General features: G+C 46.7%; 1 protein-coding gene across 4 annotated transcripts in view; it reads left to right on the top strand.

The window, feature by feature from the left end:
- The window catches only part of Armc2 (armadillo repeat containing 2), a 104,231-nt gene that overhangs the window by 19,610 nt on the left and 69,851 nt on the right, over window positions 1-14,770 (top strand). For all 4 annotated transcript variants that reach the window (XM_029482898.2, XM_085842798.1, XM_021174473.3 and 1 more), the window contains exon 5: window positions 5,812-6,001. In XM_029482898.2, coding sequence (XP_029338758.1) covers window positions 5,812-6,001 — 190 coding nt within the window. The remainder of the gene's footprint in view (window positions 1-5,811; window positions 6,002-14,770) is intronic.

Raw genomic sequence — 14,770 nt, 5'->3', positions numbered from 1 at the left:
TCAGGCAGTCTGGTGTCCTCTTCTGTCTCTGTTCCAATACAGTCTCTGTCTGAGTCTGTTATTTGTTGAGCTCCTGACTTAGTGTAGGGTACCATTCTAGACCAGGACAGTCCTGACCTCAGAGCATCTTCAGTTAGGGATGGTAGAGAAGTGGTGTCAGAACAAATACGTGAGACTAAAGGGTTCTCACGGGCTGTGAAGAAGATAAAGTAGATAACAGGGTGTCAAGTGACAATAATTTCCTTTAGATCTTGGGGCCTTGAAGAGGTGACATATGAGTTGATGTGTTCCTTAGTGAGACAGAGGCAGCCATGGACAACCTGTGAACACAATGTCTACGTCAAAGCTCAGGCAGGCTGCAAGGCCCGTCCTGTGAGTGAACTCAGCGGCAGCAGATGCTAGCCATTGAAGGGGTCAGGGGAGCTAAGACTGGAGGGCCGTGCAGGTCCTGGGAACACAGACAGGGGGCCTGCCTTGATTCTGCCCATCATGCAGGCCAGAACAACAATCAAGGCAGAGACAACCTGGCTTGTGGTTTTAGTTGAAGAACAGATTTCAGTTGTAGCTACACCAGAACATTACCTTGGGGACTTTAGTCTAAAGTATAGAAATGGTCCCCCGAATGCTCTTCCTAAGGAATCTTTCCATCATTCTACCTCAGGCCTATCAGACCAATAGGGAAACAATAAAAGGAAATTACTTGCCAAGATGAGAAGGGAGAAAGGAGCCCGAGGTCTCTTACAAATGAACTTGCCTACGCCTGAGCTCATTGAGGCGACGGCTTGCTCACTTGTTCCTGTGGATGTGAAGGTGGCCAGGGAGAGAAACCTTCCCACTGTCCTTGTCCTCGGTGCTTTCCCCCTCCCTGCCCAACATCCTGGCCTTGGCTTGAAGGTCACAGTACTTCCAGTCCCTGGCTGGAAGCCCGTGCCTCCCAAAGCACTGGGGCAGGCCTTCATTCCAGCCCTTTACCCACTTGGCTTGGCAGGGGCCCATATCTCTGACTTCTGTGTCTACTCTCAGGAAATAATGACAGTAAGAAGCCATTGTCATTTTAAAAGCACACATCAATTAAAAGAATACTGGAACTGCCCCACCCTGAAGTCCCTGTCATTTATAGAGCTATGTTCTCCATTGTCTAGAAAAGATGCTGTGTGGGTCATTGAGGCCCCAAAGCCATCTGAGCCTGGACACCTAGGCTGTGCCCTTCCCAGGGTGTGAAGTCATTTGTAGCTGACACCCATGGGTGGGTGGGGCTTGGGTGTGGTGGCAGATTTGGAATTCTTGGGTTGTGAATGGCTCTGTGGTGATCTTCCTAGGCTCAGACAATTCCAACCCTTAGTGTTCAGGGCAGGTTTGAACCTATAGCTGACAGCTCCCCAGTTATACAAACCAGAGGCCTCTGGGCAGACGCCACTGTATCCCAGTCCCTACCACATTTTCCATCACAAGCCCTCTGATGCTTCGTAAAGATGGACTTCTAAAGCCTTTAGTGCATCTTGCCTCCTCTCTGCCTTGCTCCCTTTAGATTTGTTCTCAGCCCTTTAGTGGGTTGAAGAGTTTCAACACAAGACCTTGGGAACTGTCAACCGTCTGGTGATGCCCAGCTCCCAGCCACTAGTGCTGTGAGTAGGTACCCTACCCCCTAAATCAGGGGACCGTGAGGAACATTCATATTCCGCGTCCCATAAAGCATTAAGAGGTCCTGAAGGAAGACACATTAGATAACATCCCCAGCCCATGTTCAAAATCCTTCAGAGGACCTCTGTGCCTCCCAGAGTGATGGCCACACTGAGTTCTAGAAAGTTCCAGGGGACGCTGCTGGCAGGATGTTCATAGCTGCTCTTTGGAAGTGGGTTCAGAGTTCAGGCAGGTCAGGGAGGCACTGCTCATTCCTGGTCCTGGAGGCCTGTGCTCAGGATCGTGCTAGAAAGCTATGGACAAGGCCAGGACAGAAAGATGCCCAGGGTTCATTCAGCCCCAGTTCCCAAATTGACCTGGCTGTGGAATCTCTCAGGAAACCAGTTGGGCAAATACCAGTCTGTTCTAAAAGGCAGGAAACCTCTACTGTAAAGGTCTAGACAGAAAATATTTTAGGCCCAGTGGTCCATTCCATCTGTAATATATTCAGCCCTGCCATTAGAGTGTGGGAGTACCCATTGCTGATTTATGGCTCCTGAAATTTGAACTTCGTGTGATTTTCATTTGCCCTAATATATTATTGTTCACTTTATTTTCTCCATGCCCACCCCACCCCAGCCACTCAGAACTATGAAAGGCCATCTTTATTTTGCAGGTTATTATAAGACACAAAGAGAGTAGATCTCCTGTCTTCTGCCCAGGGGGACAGAGTCCCACCTCCTTTGTAAGAACAGCTGTGGTGATCTAGCCCTAGCCTGATAATGCTCCTCCAGGCCCGTCTTGCCTCTCCTCTTGTATCCTAGCATCTAATGCACCTGTCAGTGACTTTTCTGTGACAAAATGCCCAATGGCTGAATCAGGACAGGAAGAAGGTTTTACTTTGGCTCATAGGTTTGAAAGGACGTGAGACAGGCACAGCAGGGAAGGCATGGTGGGTGGGCCAGCTCTATCTGTGGCAGCAGGAGCAGAATGCGCCTTGTTCACACCTCTGCAAGAGAAGAGGGAGGAAGCAGGTCCTAGACTAGAAGCCTAGAAGCCTGACCACTGGCAGGCAGCCCACATCTCTCAGCGAGACCCGACCCACTAAGTTCTGAAACCTCCCAAAACACTACCCCCAGCTGGGAACCAAGTGTTCAGACACAGGAACCTCTGCTGGACATTTGCCATTCAAACCCTAACAGGGTACCCCAGGGACCCTTTGCCTCAGTCCCTACACACCCAGCTGAGTCAAGCATCAAGCAGAACCCTCTGCATTATTTTCTGGACTCTGTACAAAAGACAAATTTGGAGAACTTCGTTTTAAAGTCAGCAACTGGAGCAAGGTGCCCACCTGCCCTTTGTGTCCTGCACACCAGATGCTGGCCTCGACTCTGGACTTAGGCTCCTTTTCATAGTTGTTTGCTTCCGGTTTACCTCTCCAGATGCTCCGAGGCCCCACCTCCTCTCTGCATCTTGCCCAGGTCCATGCCCAGCCTCTTGCTTCTGTTGTGTGTCTCCCCTACTAGATCAGCAGCCTCCATTGGCAACGTGCTTTCCTGTATTGCTTGTGGTCTGTAGCTGTGCAAACGATTCCCGAGACAGAGCTGTTCCTATGCCATAACATTGACAGGAAGTGGCTGTCTCCTCTTGAAGTTTACCTACCCATGGGCCACAGTGGAATTCTACATGTGTCCAGCAAGTGTATCAGGGAGGTACTGAGAGTCAGTATATGTGTTTAGAGATGTTGTTGTTTCTTCTTTTTCCCAGTTTGGGTTTATTTTCTTGATTATATATATATTTAAAACCTGGTATCCCTGGAGGCCAGAAGAGAGTGTCTGGTCCCCTGGAACTGGAGTCATGGAGAGTTATGAGCCCCTGTGTGGTTCACTGGAAATCAAACTCTGGTCTGCTGGAAGAACACCAAGTGCTGTTAACCACTGAGCCATCTCCCCAGATGACATAGGCATCATAGCCCTGGCTGCCCTCAAACTTCTGATATAGGCCAGGCTAGCCTTGAACTTTCCAAAGTCCTTTTGCTTCTGCCTCCTAAGTGCTGAAGATACATGTTTCGGTCACTGTGACCAGCTGTGACTGGTTTATCTGGCTCTCCATCTGGAGTCTGAGTGTCAGGCCAGCTCTCCTTTGTGGGTATAATGGCAGGTTCTATGTGTGAGCACAGAGGGGTCCAGCCCCTCTGTCTGTGACACTATTGTGTCCCCTTCTGGAGGACTAACAGACACTGAGACAAGTAGTGCTTTTTGCAATGCCAAAACCAGAGCGAGAGACTGAATCCAGCTCTCATCTAAAGCAGTATGTGCTTTGTAAATTAGAAGTCCTTGTTTAAGGTGATGTGGTAGATGGGCACAGGCCCGAGTCAGGATTCTTGGGTTCCAGTAATAACAACACTAAGCCCAAGCTCTGAGCGTCCCGATGCCATACAAGTCACTGTACCAGGTCCCATCAACTAATCCATACCCAAGCTATGGAGATGGTTGTTGAAGGTGGGAGGGCTGAGCAACATGGACACATTCCAGAGATGATGCTCTTGAACCTGAGCTTGGTGGAATTTAAGCCCAGGCCCCTCCTCCCAACACAAGACCCCCGAGCCAGGCAGCTGTGGGCGGTGACCTGGAGGCTCCACTCTTGCTCTGAGGTCCTTAGCTCACTTGACATCTCTTTTGAGTTCTTAACTCTGTCATCTCCACCGATCCTTCCAGCGTCAGACTGTTTTGGAAGCAGGGGGCTGGGACCAGCAGATAGAAAGGGACTTTGTCTCATTAGCTTTTGTTTGCTGGTTTCTAAATAAGTACAGAAAACCTTGAAAGTGTTTTTCTACATGAGGCTCACTTCATCTCAAGCCCCATCTGCCCTGGGGACATTTACCCCCTCTTCCCTTTTGGCACAGACTCCTCTAGTGGCAGGAGGATGACAAGCTACCCTGGTGTCCCTTTGCTGATAGGAAAGTCGTATTTTCAGTAAAAGAATCTGGCATGCCCCAACTCAGCGTGTGTTTCATTTGGGGATGCACTGGGATCTTGCTAGACCTCCTGCCCCTCTTTAGTGGAACCCTTCTTCCTAATGGGTCATGCTGTTCCTGCAGGGACCCTATGACCTGCAGCCCTCCTTCAGTAACTCTGTCTCGCTCTTCCACCAACACCGTGGGCACACCCCTGCTTCAGAGTCTCTGTGCCAGTGCCAGCTGCTCATGCTGCTCTGAACACTACCAGCCTTCCCCCTCCTTGCTCTACCCCCTCCCCCTCCCCCCTCTACCCCCTCCTTGCTCTAACCCCTCCTTGCTCTACCCCCTCCCCCTCCCCCCTCTACCCCCTCCACCCCTTCCATTCCCTCTACCCCTCTCCTGTGGAAACTGCTTTCTGCCTCCCTCGAAATTCCCTCCATTCTTTTCCACCTCTCTTCTACTGATTGTGGTTTGCTCTTATTAAAACATTTTGTAAACTTTATTATTGTATACTACTTATAAAAAGACATCCTGTAAATACGTCCTGTAAATAGAAGTCCTCTAAATAGGGAAATCTCCTGTCACTGATACATCACTTCTACTTGACACTCTATAAACTATATATACATATATACACATATACATGTATATATATGTATGTATATATGTGTATGTATATATGTATGTATATATATGTATATATGTGTGTGTGTATATGTATATATATGTATATGTATATATATGTATATATATATATATATATATATATATATATTACACTAAATCTCATGTATCCCAGGGTAGGTAGTAAAGGCTAGCCCCGACCTCCCTAACCTCCCTCTACTTCCCAATTGGCTGGGATTACAGGTGTCAGCCATAAATTATTTGTAAATAGAAAAAGTAGTCTTATTATCTTTAGGAAGAATTATTGTCATGGGGCCTGGGGGTACTTAAGCAGGAAGGTAGTTTATAAACTTCAGTTCCTGTGTCTTCCTTCAGGTTGACTCCAAGCTAATAGTTAATATCCTATTAATTTTTTATTCACATAAGTGATGGTGCCAACCCTGAAACTGTATATAGTAGAGTTGCATTATGCACAGAGACGTGTTGGTCATAAAACCTCCATTCTTGATTACAAGCAAAACTTTTATACAAAAAATCTATAGACAGCAAACAAAAAACATTGAAAGTTAGAAACTTGCTGAGCGAACTTACTTGCCTTGCTATTTCAGCAAAGACCGTGGAAGAATCCAGCAAACCCGTGAGCGAGGGGAGTTCTACAGCGAGAAGGGATGGGACTCATTTGACAGCTTCCAGTGCCACTGGCCAGTTAAAGAGTCCCCCACTTCTCACCTGCGACCAAGGCTTCCAAGAAACCACAGAGCAAGAAGTGTCCCTACTGTCTCAGCTCCGACGTGGAGGGTCAGTATTCTCTGGTATGAAGTATTCTTTTGTGTGTTGGGGTAACCAGTGCCTCTCACGGGTTCTCCGGCTCATGTAGAAGATTGGTTTGCTCTATCCCTCTTAGAGAAGCACAGTTTTAAATTCATGCACAGTAGGAGAGGGGTTTTCTCTCCTTGTGGTTGGCTAGGGTTGGTTTTCCATCATTCCAACTGTTGCATCCTTAGCAACCCCACGGCCATGGATGCACCACAGGGCTGCCAGACGTGAGGCTGGATGGTTTAGCTAGCCCCGAGTGACTGCTCAGTGGGCCTTCTGTTTGTGTACTACTTGGGATTCCTGTTGGGCCCGGAGACTCCTGTGACCTCCTTTGCTTTAGTCCACTGTTGTAAACTCCACAGAAACTTGGATTAACTATTTACTGTGCTAACTCTTAGCTAAAACAGGAGCATCCCATGGGTCCATTTGCCCCTGGTACACGAATGCTTGGGAATTATTTTATGCACCCTTCTTATATAGGGCTCACCAGAGCACTTTCTTACCACACCCAGGGCTTATGGAGGGGAAAAAAAAACACATTTGGGGGAGGGGGGGAATGTTCATTCTTACTCTTTACTAAATCCTGACGCTGTACTAAAACCTTAAATCTAGAGGTCGGAGCATCATATAGAGCAGAGAGAATAGGCTGTGCTTCCCAGTCCTGGTCAGGGCTGATGCTAAGATAAGGGGGGTCACTCAGTTACAGATCTCCTTTTTTCTAGAACTTTCCATTGGGTCATCATGGACAACTGCCCAGTTCAAATTTGTTTAACAAGATTAAATTCCACAGGCCATTTTAGGACCCAAGTCCTTGATGTTCTCAATTTAGATTGTGGAGTCTGACGTTGGCTCTTCCACAGGGACCACCAACCTCCCCACCCCACTCCGCTCTGCTCTACCCCACCCCCATCCTCAGAGCGGCCACTGTCAGCTTGTTAGTTTAGCTGAACTGACCTTGTCTGCTGACACAGCCCAAAGAGTGTCACAGGGAGAATTTATATTAGGCAACCTCGAAGTCCTTGGGATGTTGCTCTACACTCAGAACGTTTTTCATATCGAGGGAAAGTTGACGTTTGTAGCTCCTTAAGTGGGAAGAGAGCAATGTCAAATTAGGACGCTGGGAGTTGAGCATGAGACCTCAAGCATGCCCTTGCTGTGGCTCTTCCCAGCTGGTGAGAGAGGCACAGGCTGAATGGGGTGATGGCAGGGCTTGTGCCCCATAGGAAGAGAGCATTTACCACCCCCCCACCCCCCACCCCCGGGGCAGCCATCCTTACGGTAATGCAAACTGACTGAGTACAAACAGACAAGAGCCAACCCCATTGTTTATTTATTCCTGAGAAACTTCAGATGTTGCAAAACAATCACACACGCCAGGGTTCATTATGCCTCTGTCTTTCTGGGACAGCAGGACATCTTAGTAACATCCTTTATCCCACAAACAGCAAAGGACAAACCCATTAGGGGGATGGTCAGCCTCTTCCTCAGGCCTGTCGAAATGCCCAGGCTCCTTCCCTTTGTCCCATGGGATGGTTGTGTGCCATTTGGAGTTTGCTCTCAGTGATGTTTCTGGGCTCTGAGTCAGACCCACCTCCTTCCAGCCCGGGGTGGAATTTTCTGAAGACATGCCAACAGAAAAGTTTATATGGTGGGGTTAAAACAAACGAGAAAATGGAAACTCTTAGCAATTCTCTCATTAATTACATTTGTGAATCAGTCGGGGACACTCAATAATCATTTCTTGTAAACATTTAAGTGACTGTAATTCCAAGAAAGGGCCTTCAGTGAGCAGCGGAGCAGTCTCACGTTTGCTGGTGCGTCCTCCCCTCAGGTAGCAAGGGCTTTTGTTTTTATCCTAATCCTGAGAGTGGAAAAAGTGGAAAGAGGAAGATTCTTGTCAGTGAACCGGGCTGGCAGGAGACAGCAGACAAGACATGGAGATGAGAGCTGGCTGAGGTGGGGGATGGGGGGGTGGTGTTTGGGGGGAGGGGCGTGGATGGACTGTACAGAGCAAAGGAAGCCTCCACTTGCTCCCCACACAGGGTCCTGCGGGCTTCTCTGGCTGGGGAGAGGAGAAAACAGTTTGTTTCCGCAAACCTGCATTGATTTGCCTACCTTTCATTTAAAATATGGGTGATTCAGACATTTGGGAAGCTCTGGAGTTTAACTTTATGCTTATTATAGAAAAAATGTTTTCTGCTAAGAAGGTAGCATCGGAAATGCAAAGGTGAGACATGAAAGAGAAGCCCAGGTGCCCAGGGAACGTGGTCTTCATCTGTATGCCAGTTATTGCAATCTCCATGTGCCTACTAGAAATCTGCTGGCGGCTTGGAGGGCCTGCTCCTCACCCACACTCCATCATCTCTTACTCTTTTTACCACGGGGATAGAAAACAGTAGAGCTGGCATTTTGCAAAAGTATGTGTGCTGGTCCATCCACCCACCTATTGGTCCATCAAATCCCTCTATGCAAGTGTGTAAGTCCGTCTTATGGCTTTGGAAGCACTGTTCAGATTGTCCTGGATTGGGAATGAGGCTGGAGAGGACAGATGACATCATTAGTATGGTCACCCTGGGTAGTGATCACTGGGAACGGTTCAGGCTGCTCACTGAGAGCCAGAGTCTGTCTGTCTGTCTGTCTGTCTCTCTCTCTCTCTCTCTCTCTGACACTTGATTTAGTTGTGTGCTCTTGGCAAGTCACCTAACAACCCCAGGGGCTCTGACAGCCCCAGGGCCCTGCCTCATCATCTATAAGATGGAAATGGTGGCCCCTTGTCTCCCTTCTCGTTCATGCCTCCAGAGCAGGTTGTGGAGTGCTCGCTAAGGCTGGAAATCCTTGACTGTAGGATGTCAAGGGCCTTTAGTATGGTTGGAATAAGGACCAAGAGCTGACGTGGGAACATACACTGACTACGATGACCTTAGGAAAGTAGAGGCAGGGAACACAGTCAAGGCCAGCGTACAGCAAGTTGGACGTTGTCCTGTGCTATATAAACTCTACCTCACAAAGCAGTGAAAGAGACGAAGAAGGAAGGAAGGAGGGAAGGGAGGGAGGAAGGAAGGAAAAAGGACAGCCTTCTGGTTAAAGAAGCAAAAGCAACAAGCAAGAAAGTGAAGCGGCAAAGATTTTAAATAAATGTCAATGAAGCAGAATAATAATAATAATAATAATAATAATAATAATAGTGACTCCAACCCGGAACTCTAAACATCATCTGAAGGGGAATGAGCCTGTCTGCTCTGTACTGAGTAAATGCTCAGACTTTGTTTGGGTGAATGTGGCCACGCCTCTCTGACCTGATTTCCCAGGGCCTCCTAGCCAAGGGTCCTCAAGTGCCCAGCTCAAGTGGTTAATGAAGAAGAAATGAGCAGCACAGCATATCTAAGACAGCCAGGCTGCTGGGACTCTGGTCTGCACCACAGCTCCTGAGGAGGGTGGCCTTTCTCCGGGCACTCACGTGGGGAGGATGACTCACTTTTATAGCTTATGGTGACCCCGTGGAGAGGAAAGGCCTACTCAGACAAACAGAGCTAAGGATGGAGACGGCAGTCAAGTTCAAAGATGATTATTAAGCTCCTGGATCCAGCTCTACCTGATGGCTGCTTCCCACACAAAGTGTTCTTGTCCTTCCTTTTACCTTACCTCTTTTCTTGGGTCTGGGTGGGCACAGTTTATGTATCTCAGGTCAGGATTTTTACATGGAAGTCTAGTGAACTTCCAGACCCCGTGAAATCAAGATGAAAACAACAGATTGAGGGTTGAGACACAGCTCCGACTTTGAGAAATTTCATTAGACCTGAGTCTCTTCTTCACTAAGCTGCTTGTGACCGGAGAGATAAGACCTCAGGCTGTGGGCAGGCCTCAGAGAAAAGTGAAAAATGCCCCATGGGAGACTCCATTCAAGACACAGAGTCTGAGGTGACTGGAGGGTGGGTGCATCTCAGGGTGACATAGTCTTTTTATTGCCTGTGAGCAGAGGTGGGAGGGGGAAGCAATGGGAGCTACAGAGGGCAAAGAGGTTCAGCAAATTAGAGCCAGAGGTTGCTGTCTCCTGTGCAGGAGGGCTTCTCGTGTGTGTGTGTGTGTGTGTGTGTGTGTGTGTGTCAGTGGTTGCTCTACGCACACCAGGGCACACCTCCCTAAGCTGACAAAGCGATAAACCTGCTGTTCAAGTGCTTCACAGCTCACTCACTCTCTCTGGATCCTGTGTGGCCTCAGCAAGTAAAGACGAAGAACGTAAGGGATAAGAAGGCTCCCAAGAGTCAAGCTTAGCTACGTGACAAACATAGCAAAGACAGAGGAAGAAAACGCATCACCAAAGAAAGGCCCCAGGAATCTCAGTGTCTCTCACTGTCTCCTGGGAAGCAGAGTCGGGTGGTGGGGCTCTTGGGGTTGCAGAAATTCCAGTTGGAAATTATAAACCCACAAGATATTACTCAAAAAAGGAAGGAAGGAAGGAAGGAAGGAAGGAAGGAAGGAAGAAAGAAAGGAAGGAAGGAAGGAAGAAAGAAAGAAAGAAGGAAAGAAAGAAAGAAAAGAAAGAAGAAAGAAAAGAAAGGAAGAAAGAGAGAGAGGTATAAACAGAGGGAAAAGCCACACAGAGACATAAAAATTAGAATAAAAGAGGCTGGAAATGTGAGATGTGGCAGCCAGAAGAAATCACAAAAGAAGAACTAGGAGAAGATGAGGATCGGAGGCTGCGTGGGCAGAGAGGGAGGAGGGGGAGGAGGAAACCTGTGGTGTTTTTGAAGAGAGTCCCCTCACTTGAAGGTCCCTTCCAGACAAACTCTTAACTTGGAACCAAGTACCAGACACTCATGTTTCCTCAAAGTTTGCAACAACCCTTGGAATGTCAGAGCAAATAAACAAAAGAAAAATTAAGATATTCTAAATGCCAACTCCCTGCAGTAAAGACCTAAACCTGAGGCTCAAGTGGACATTTGGTGTCCTGACAAAATCTGCCATGGGAAATTCACAGTAAGACATTTCCAGCTCCGCTCACAATGGATGCTCTCTGTAACTCTTGGTTTAGTGGAGAAAGCATCCTGCGGCCAGTCAAGCCTAACCAGCAAGCCTCCCGAAAGGAAAGAAGGCCCATTGGTCTCCTGCTTCAGCCAACCATCACTGAGTGCCAAAAGACAGGAGTCTATTAAGTTCTCAGCACAAGGAGAGAGACAGAGGATGGTATCAGCAGTCATTTGCCCTTCATTTAAAAGGCAGCAGGTACAGACTTTTAAATATTAATGAACTTAGGGAAGTGTTCATCATTTACTTTCTAGAAAATTCTTAGAACAGTGGATCAGAATTCAAAACTATAAATAGAAAAGGCTGGTAAAAGTGTCCAGGGTGAGTACTGACTTGATTTTCCTTACTAGAACTGAACAAACAAACCTGACCATGATGGTTAGAAGAGCAGAAACATTGACAGTGTGGTCTAAGTGGTTGCAGTGCACCCCAGAGGCAGAGGCAGAGGCAGAGGCAGGCGGATCCCTGAGTTTGAGACCAGCCTGGTATATACAGTGAGATCTAAGATAGCCAGGGCTACATAGGAAAACCAAGCCAAAAACAAATAAACAAAAACCCCAACAGACAAAAAACAAAACAAGCAAACAAACAAAACCAAAAGGCCAGCTGGGTGGTGGTGGCGCACACCTTTAATCCCAGCACATGGGAGGCAGAGGCAGGCAAATTTCTGAGTTTGATTCCAGGACAGCCAGGGCTACACAGAGAAACCCTGTCTTGAAAAAACCAAAATCAATCAATCAAACAAACAAACAAACAAACAAAAAACCAAAAGGCCACACCCTGCAAGTGGGAGGAAATGAGTGCAAACCTCTCCACTTCAGTAAGGAGCGGGTTTTCCAAAGCTGCAGTCTGACACTGGAATAATTTCACAGTGATGGTGCAGTATCCTAACGATTTTCATTATTTTGTTTCCCTTACTTTAGAGAGATCTTTTAGAAACTGCTATCCCTTGGGAAGACTCGTTTCATCTGGGGCTCTTCGGTTCCTACGGTTTCACCTCGATTTCTGTTTCCTCTGTTAAATTCGAGCAAACTCGATACTTAGACTTTTTTCATTACAATAGCATATTTGATATGATTGTATCCACCCACTGTCCTTTCTGGTCACCCTTCCATTCCTTCTTTCATGCGTGTGCGCTTGTGTGTGTGTGCATACATGTGCATGCGTGCATGCCTGGGTGTGTGTCTATGTGTGTGAGCAAAATATGTCTGGAACAATATTTACCAAATAACAATGTTTGTTTCTTGGATGTAGGATCTGGGAAGATTTTATGTTGTAACATTCTTTGTACTTTTTATTGTTACCTGGCCTTTTCAAAATAATAAATGTTATTCACAAAAAAAAATGATGTCATTATTCTTTTAAGAAAGGAGGGTAACATGGCTGAAGTTTTTTCCATGTGGAAAAGACAGACACAGGCAGAATGATTCTGTAGGCATCGGACGCTGACGCTTGCCACCTGCTACGTGATCCTAGTATGAATAGCCTGGCTGTAAGGTGCCTCGGGTGTGTCAGGCCCTGCTGCTGAAGTGTGGCCTTGGAGACACACAGAAACAGAACCCCAGGCCCAGACCCTCCCACCTCCACTGAGTTTGAGTCAGAAGAGGAAGGGACCAATGCCCCCTGATGGCAACACTCCAAAATTACCGTCCAAGTGTCAGGACCTCGAAGCATCAAGGACTGTAGACTAGATCAAGGGGTGAGTCAGAGTCCCGTGTTTGCTTCTGAGGATGAGGTTCGTCGGGTCCTAGCTGGACTCATGCACGTGCGCACTGCCTGTGGCTGGGGTCCCGCTACAGCAGCTGAGATGACTATTTGTGACTGAGAGTATGTAGTGACGAGGTATAAAACAGACCTGGTCTGAGTGTCTTGGAGACACTTTGAAAAACGAAGTGTCTCTTTCTAAAGACAAAGAAAACTTGTGTTCAGGTTTTGCACCTTTGTCTTTTGTTATAATCCTTCTTAAAATTCTCTTTCTTTCTATAGATGTAACCTTTACTAAAACGGATTGTTTTTCTTAATTCTAAATCTAATGAGTTATTAACACCAATATTATTGTTACTGTTTATCACTTTAAAGAAATAGTCAAAAAAGTTATAGCGGAGGAGCCAGCTGTGTTTGTCTATATGCTCTAATTTTTTTGTAATTCTCAAGCAAAAAAAAAAAAAACAGTTTAAATATTTTTTTAAAAGGGGTAATATTTTAAATAGTCGCAAAAAAAAAATCTATGTAATGGTGACTTTGTCACTTGGCTCCCTAATTGTAAAATGTATAAAATACCAGCTGGTCCTTTAAGAAAGCATTTGCTGATTCCTAATTGAAGAACTGTCATCCTAATAACTAGAAGAACTGTCTTGAATTATAGCAAAATCTATATGTTTAAGATATTTTAAAGAGCTATTATTTTATTTCCTTGGCATAGTTATGGTCCAGGAGTAGTGTGGCCAGTCCAACTGACTGCACCATCCATGCATGGGCTGCAGGGATCTGTCAGCCTTTGTATGCCATTGCCTGCCAGAGTTGGTTCTACTATTTCAAGTGCAATGTAAGACTCTTGGCAGCAACAGGGAACAGAAAACTGTAGATCTCCTGAAACTTGAGAGATGCAGAGGAGAAGCCCTGGGAAAACCAAACTGTTCTCACATGGACTTCCGCCTACAGCCAGGGCAGAGCTAAGGGCACAGCAGAGGTGTAGAGCCAACGCCCTTGATCCCTCCTTACCACCAGTTCCTCCAGGGTTGTGTGAACCAGCCAATGCCACTGGTGTTTTAAGTCCTTGGGAATTAGGTTTCCATCTGTAGACTGATGACCTAACTAATGAAAATGGTGGTTTTCTGCCTCTAAAAAGAATTTCACCAAAGAGCCCAATGACTAATTTCCGGATTTTTTTTTTAATTTGGACACATCAAAAAAATCATTGAGAAAAAATTAATAATGTTGTTTAATAACATGGAGCAGTAAGCAGGGAAGAACAGTTTTTCTGGACGACTGAACTGGGACCCAGATACATCTGATAGGCAGGAAATCACTGCCAACACAATGCCGGAATTTAATAACGATGCGAAGGTCTGAAGTGCGTGGGGCATCTGCCTTAGCTGCACATGGAAGAAATGGGAATTAACTAGTAGTAGTTTGTGACCCTCGAAACAGCTATCGTGGCACCAGGCTGCATCGCTTAAAATATCCCCCCTTTCTCTGGCCACGGTGTGAGCTCAAAGCTAGTGTCCTTTTATAGGGACATAAACAGACTGACTGTAAACAAATGGGCCCACAAGCATTTGAAGGGCTCAGGACTGAGTAGTGAGCATGTTAGCAAACACATATTGAAGACTGCCAGGCTCCAGATCATTCTGTCTTTCCAGCAGCCTCAAGGTGGGAGCACCGTGATGGGAACACCGTGACTCACCACCCTTCTGTACAGATGAGGAAACCTACTTGTAGTTAAAATAAAACGTACCTACAACCACACAGCTGTCAGGGGGGCGTAAGCCACAGGAGAAGGTGTGAAGAGATGAGGGTGGCATCTTCACATATTTAAAGGGTTTCTAGGAGGAAGAGAAAAATGTGTTCTGTGTGGTTTCAGTCAGTGGTGCAAGTTGCGTGGAGCACATCTGCTCCTCTTCCTCTACAGTGACGGAGGGATTTTCCCTCCCATCCTCGGGATTTTCCCTCCGTTCTCTTCCATGAGACAGTGAAAGTAGCTCACCTTGAGCTCACAAATCCTCC

The sequence above is a fragment of the Mus caroli genome, unplaced genomic scaffold (genome assembly GCF_978045245.1).
Source record: "Mus caroli unplaced genomic scaffold, Mus_caroli_1 scaffold_9, whole genome shotgun sequence".
NCBI lineage: Eukaryota > Metazoa > Chordata > Mammalia > Rodentia > Muridae > Mus > Mus caroli.
The sequence above is the reverse complement of the archived record's forward strand: the minus strand, read 5'-3'. Positions and strand labels throughout refer to the sequence as shown.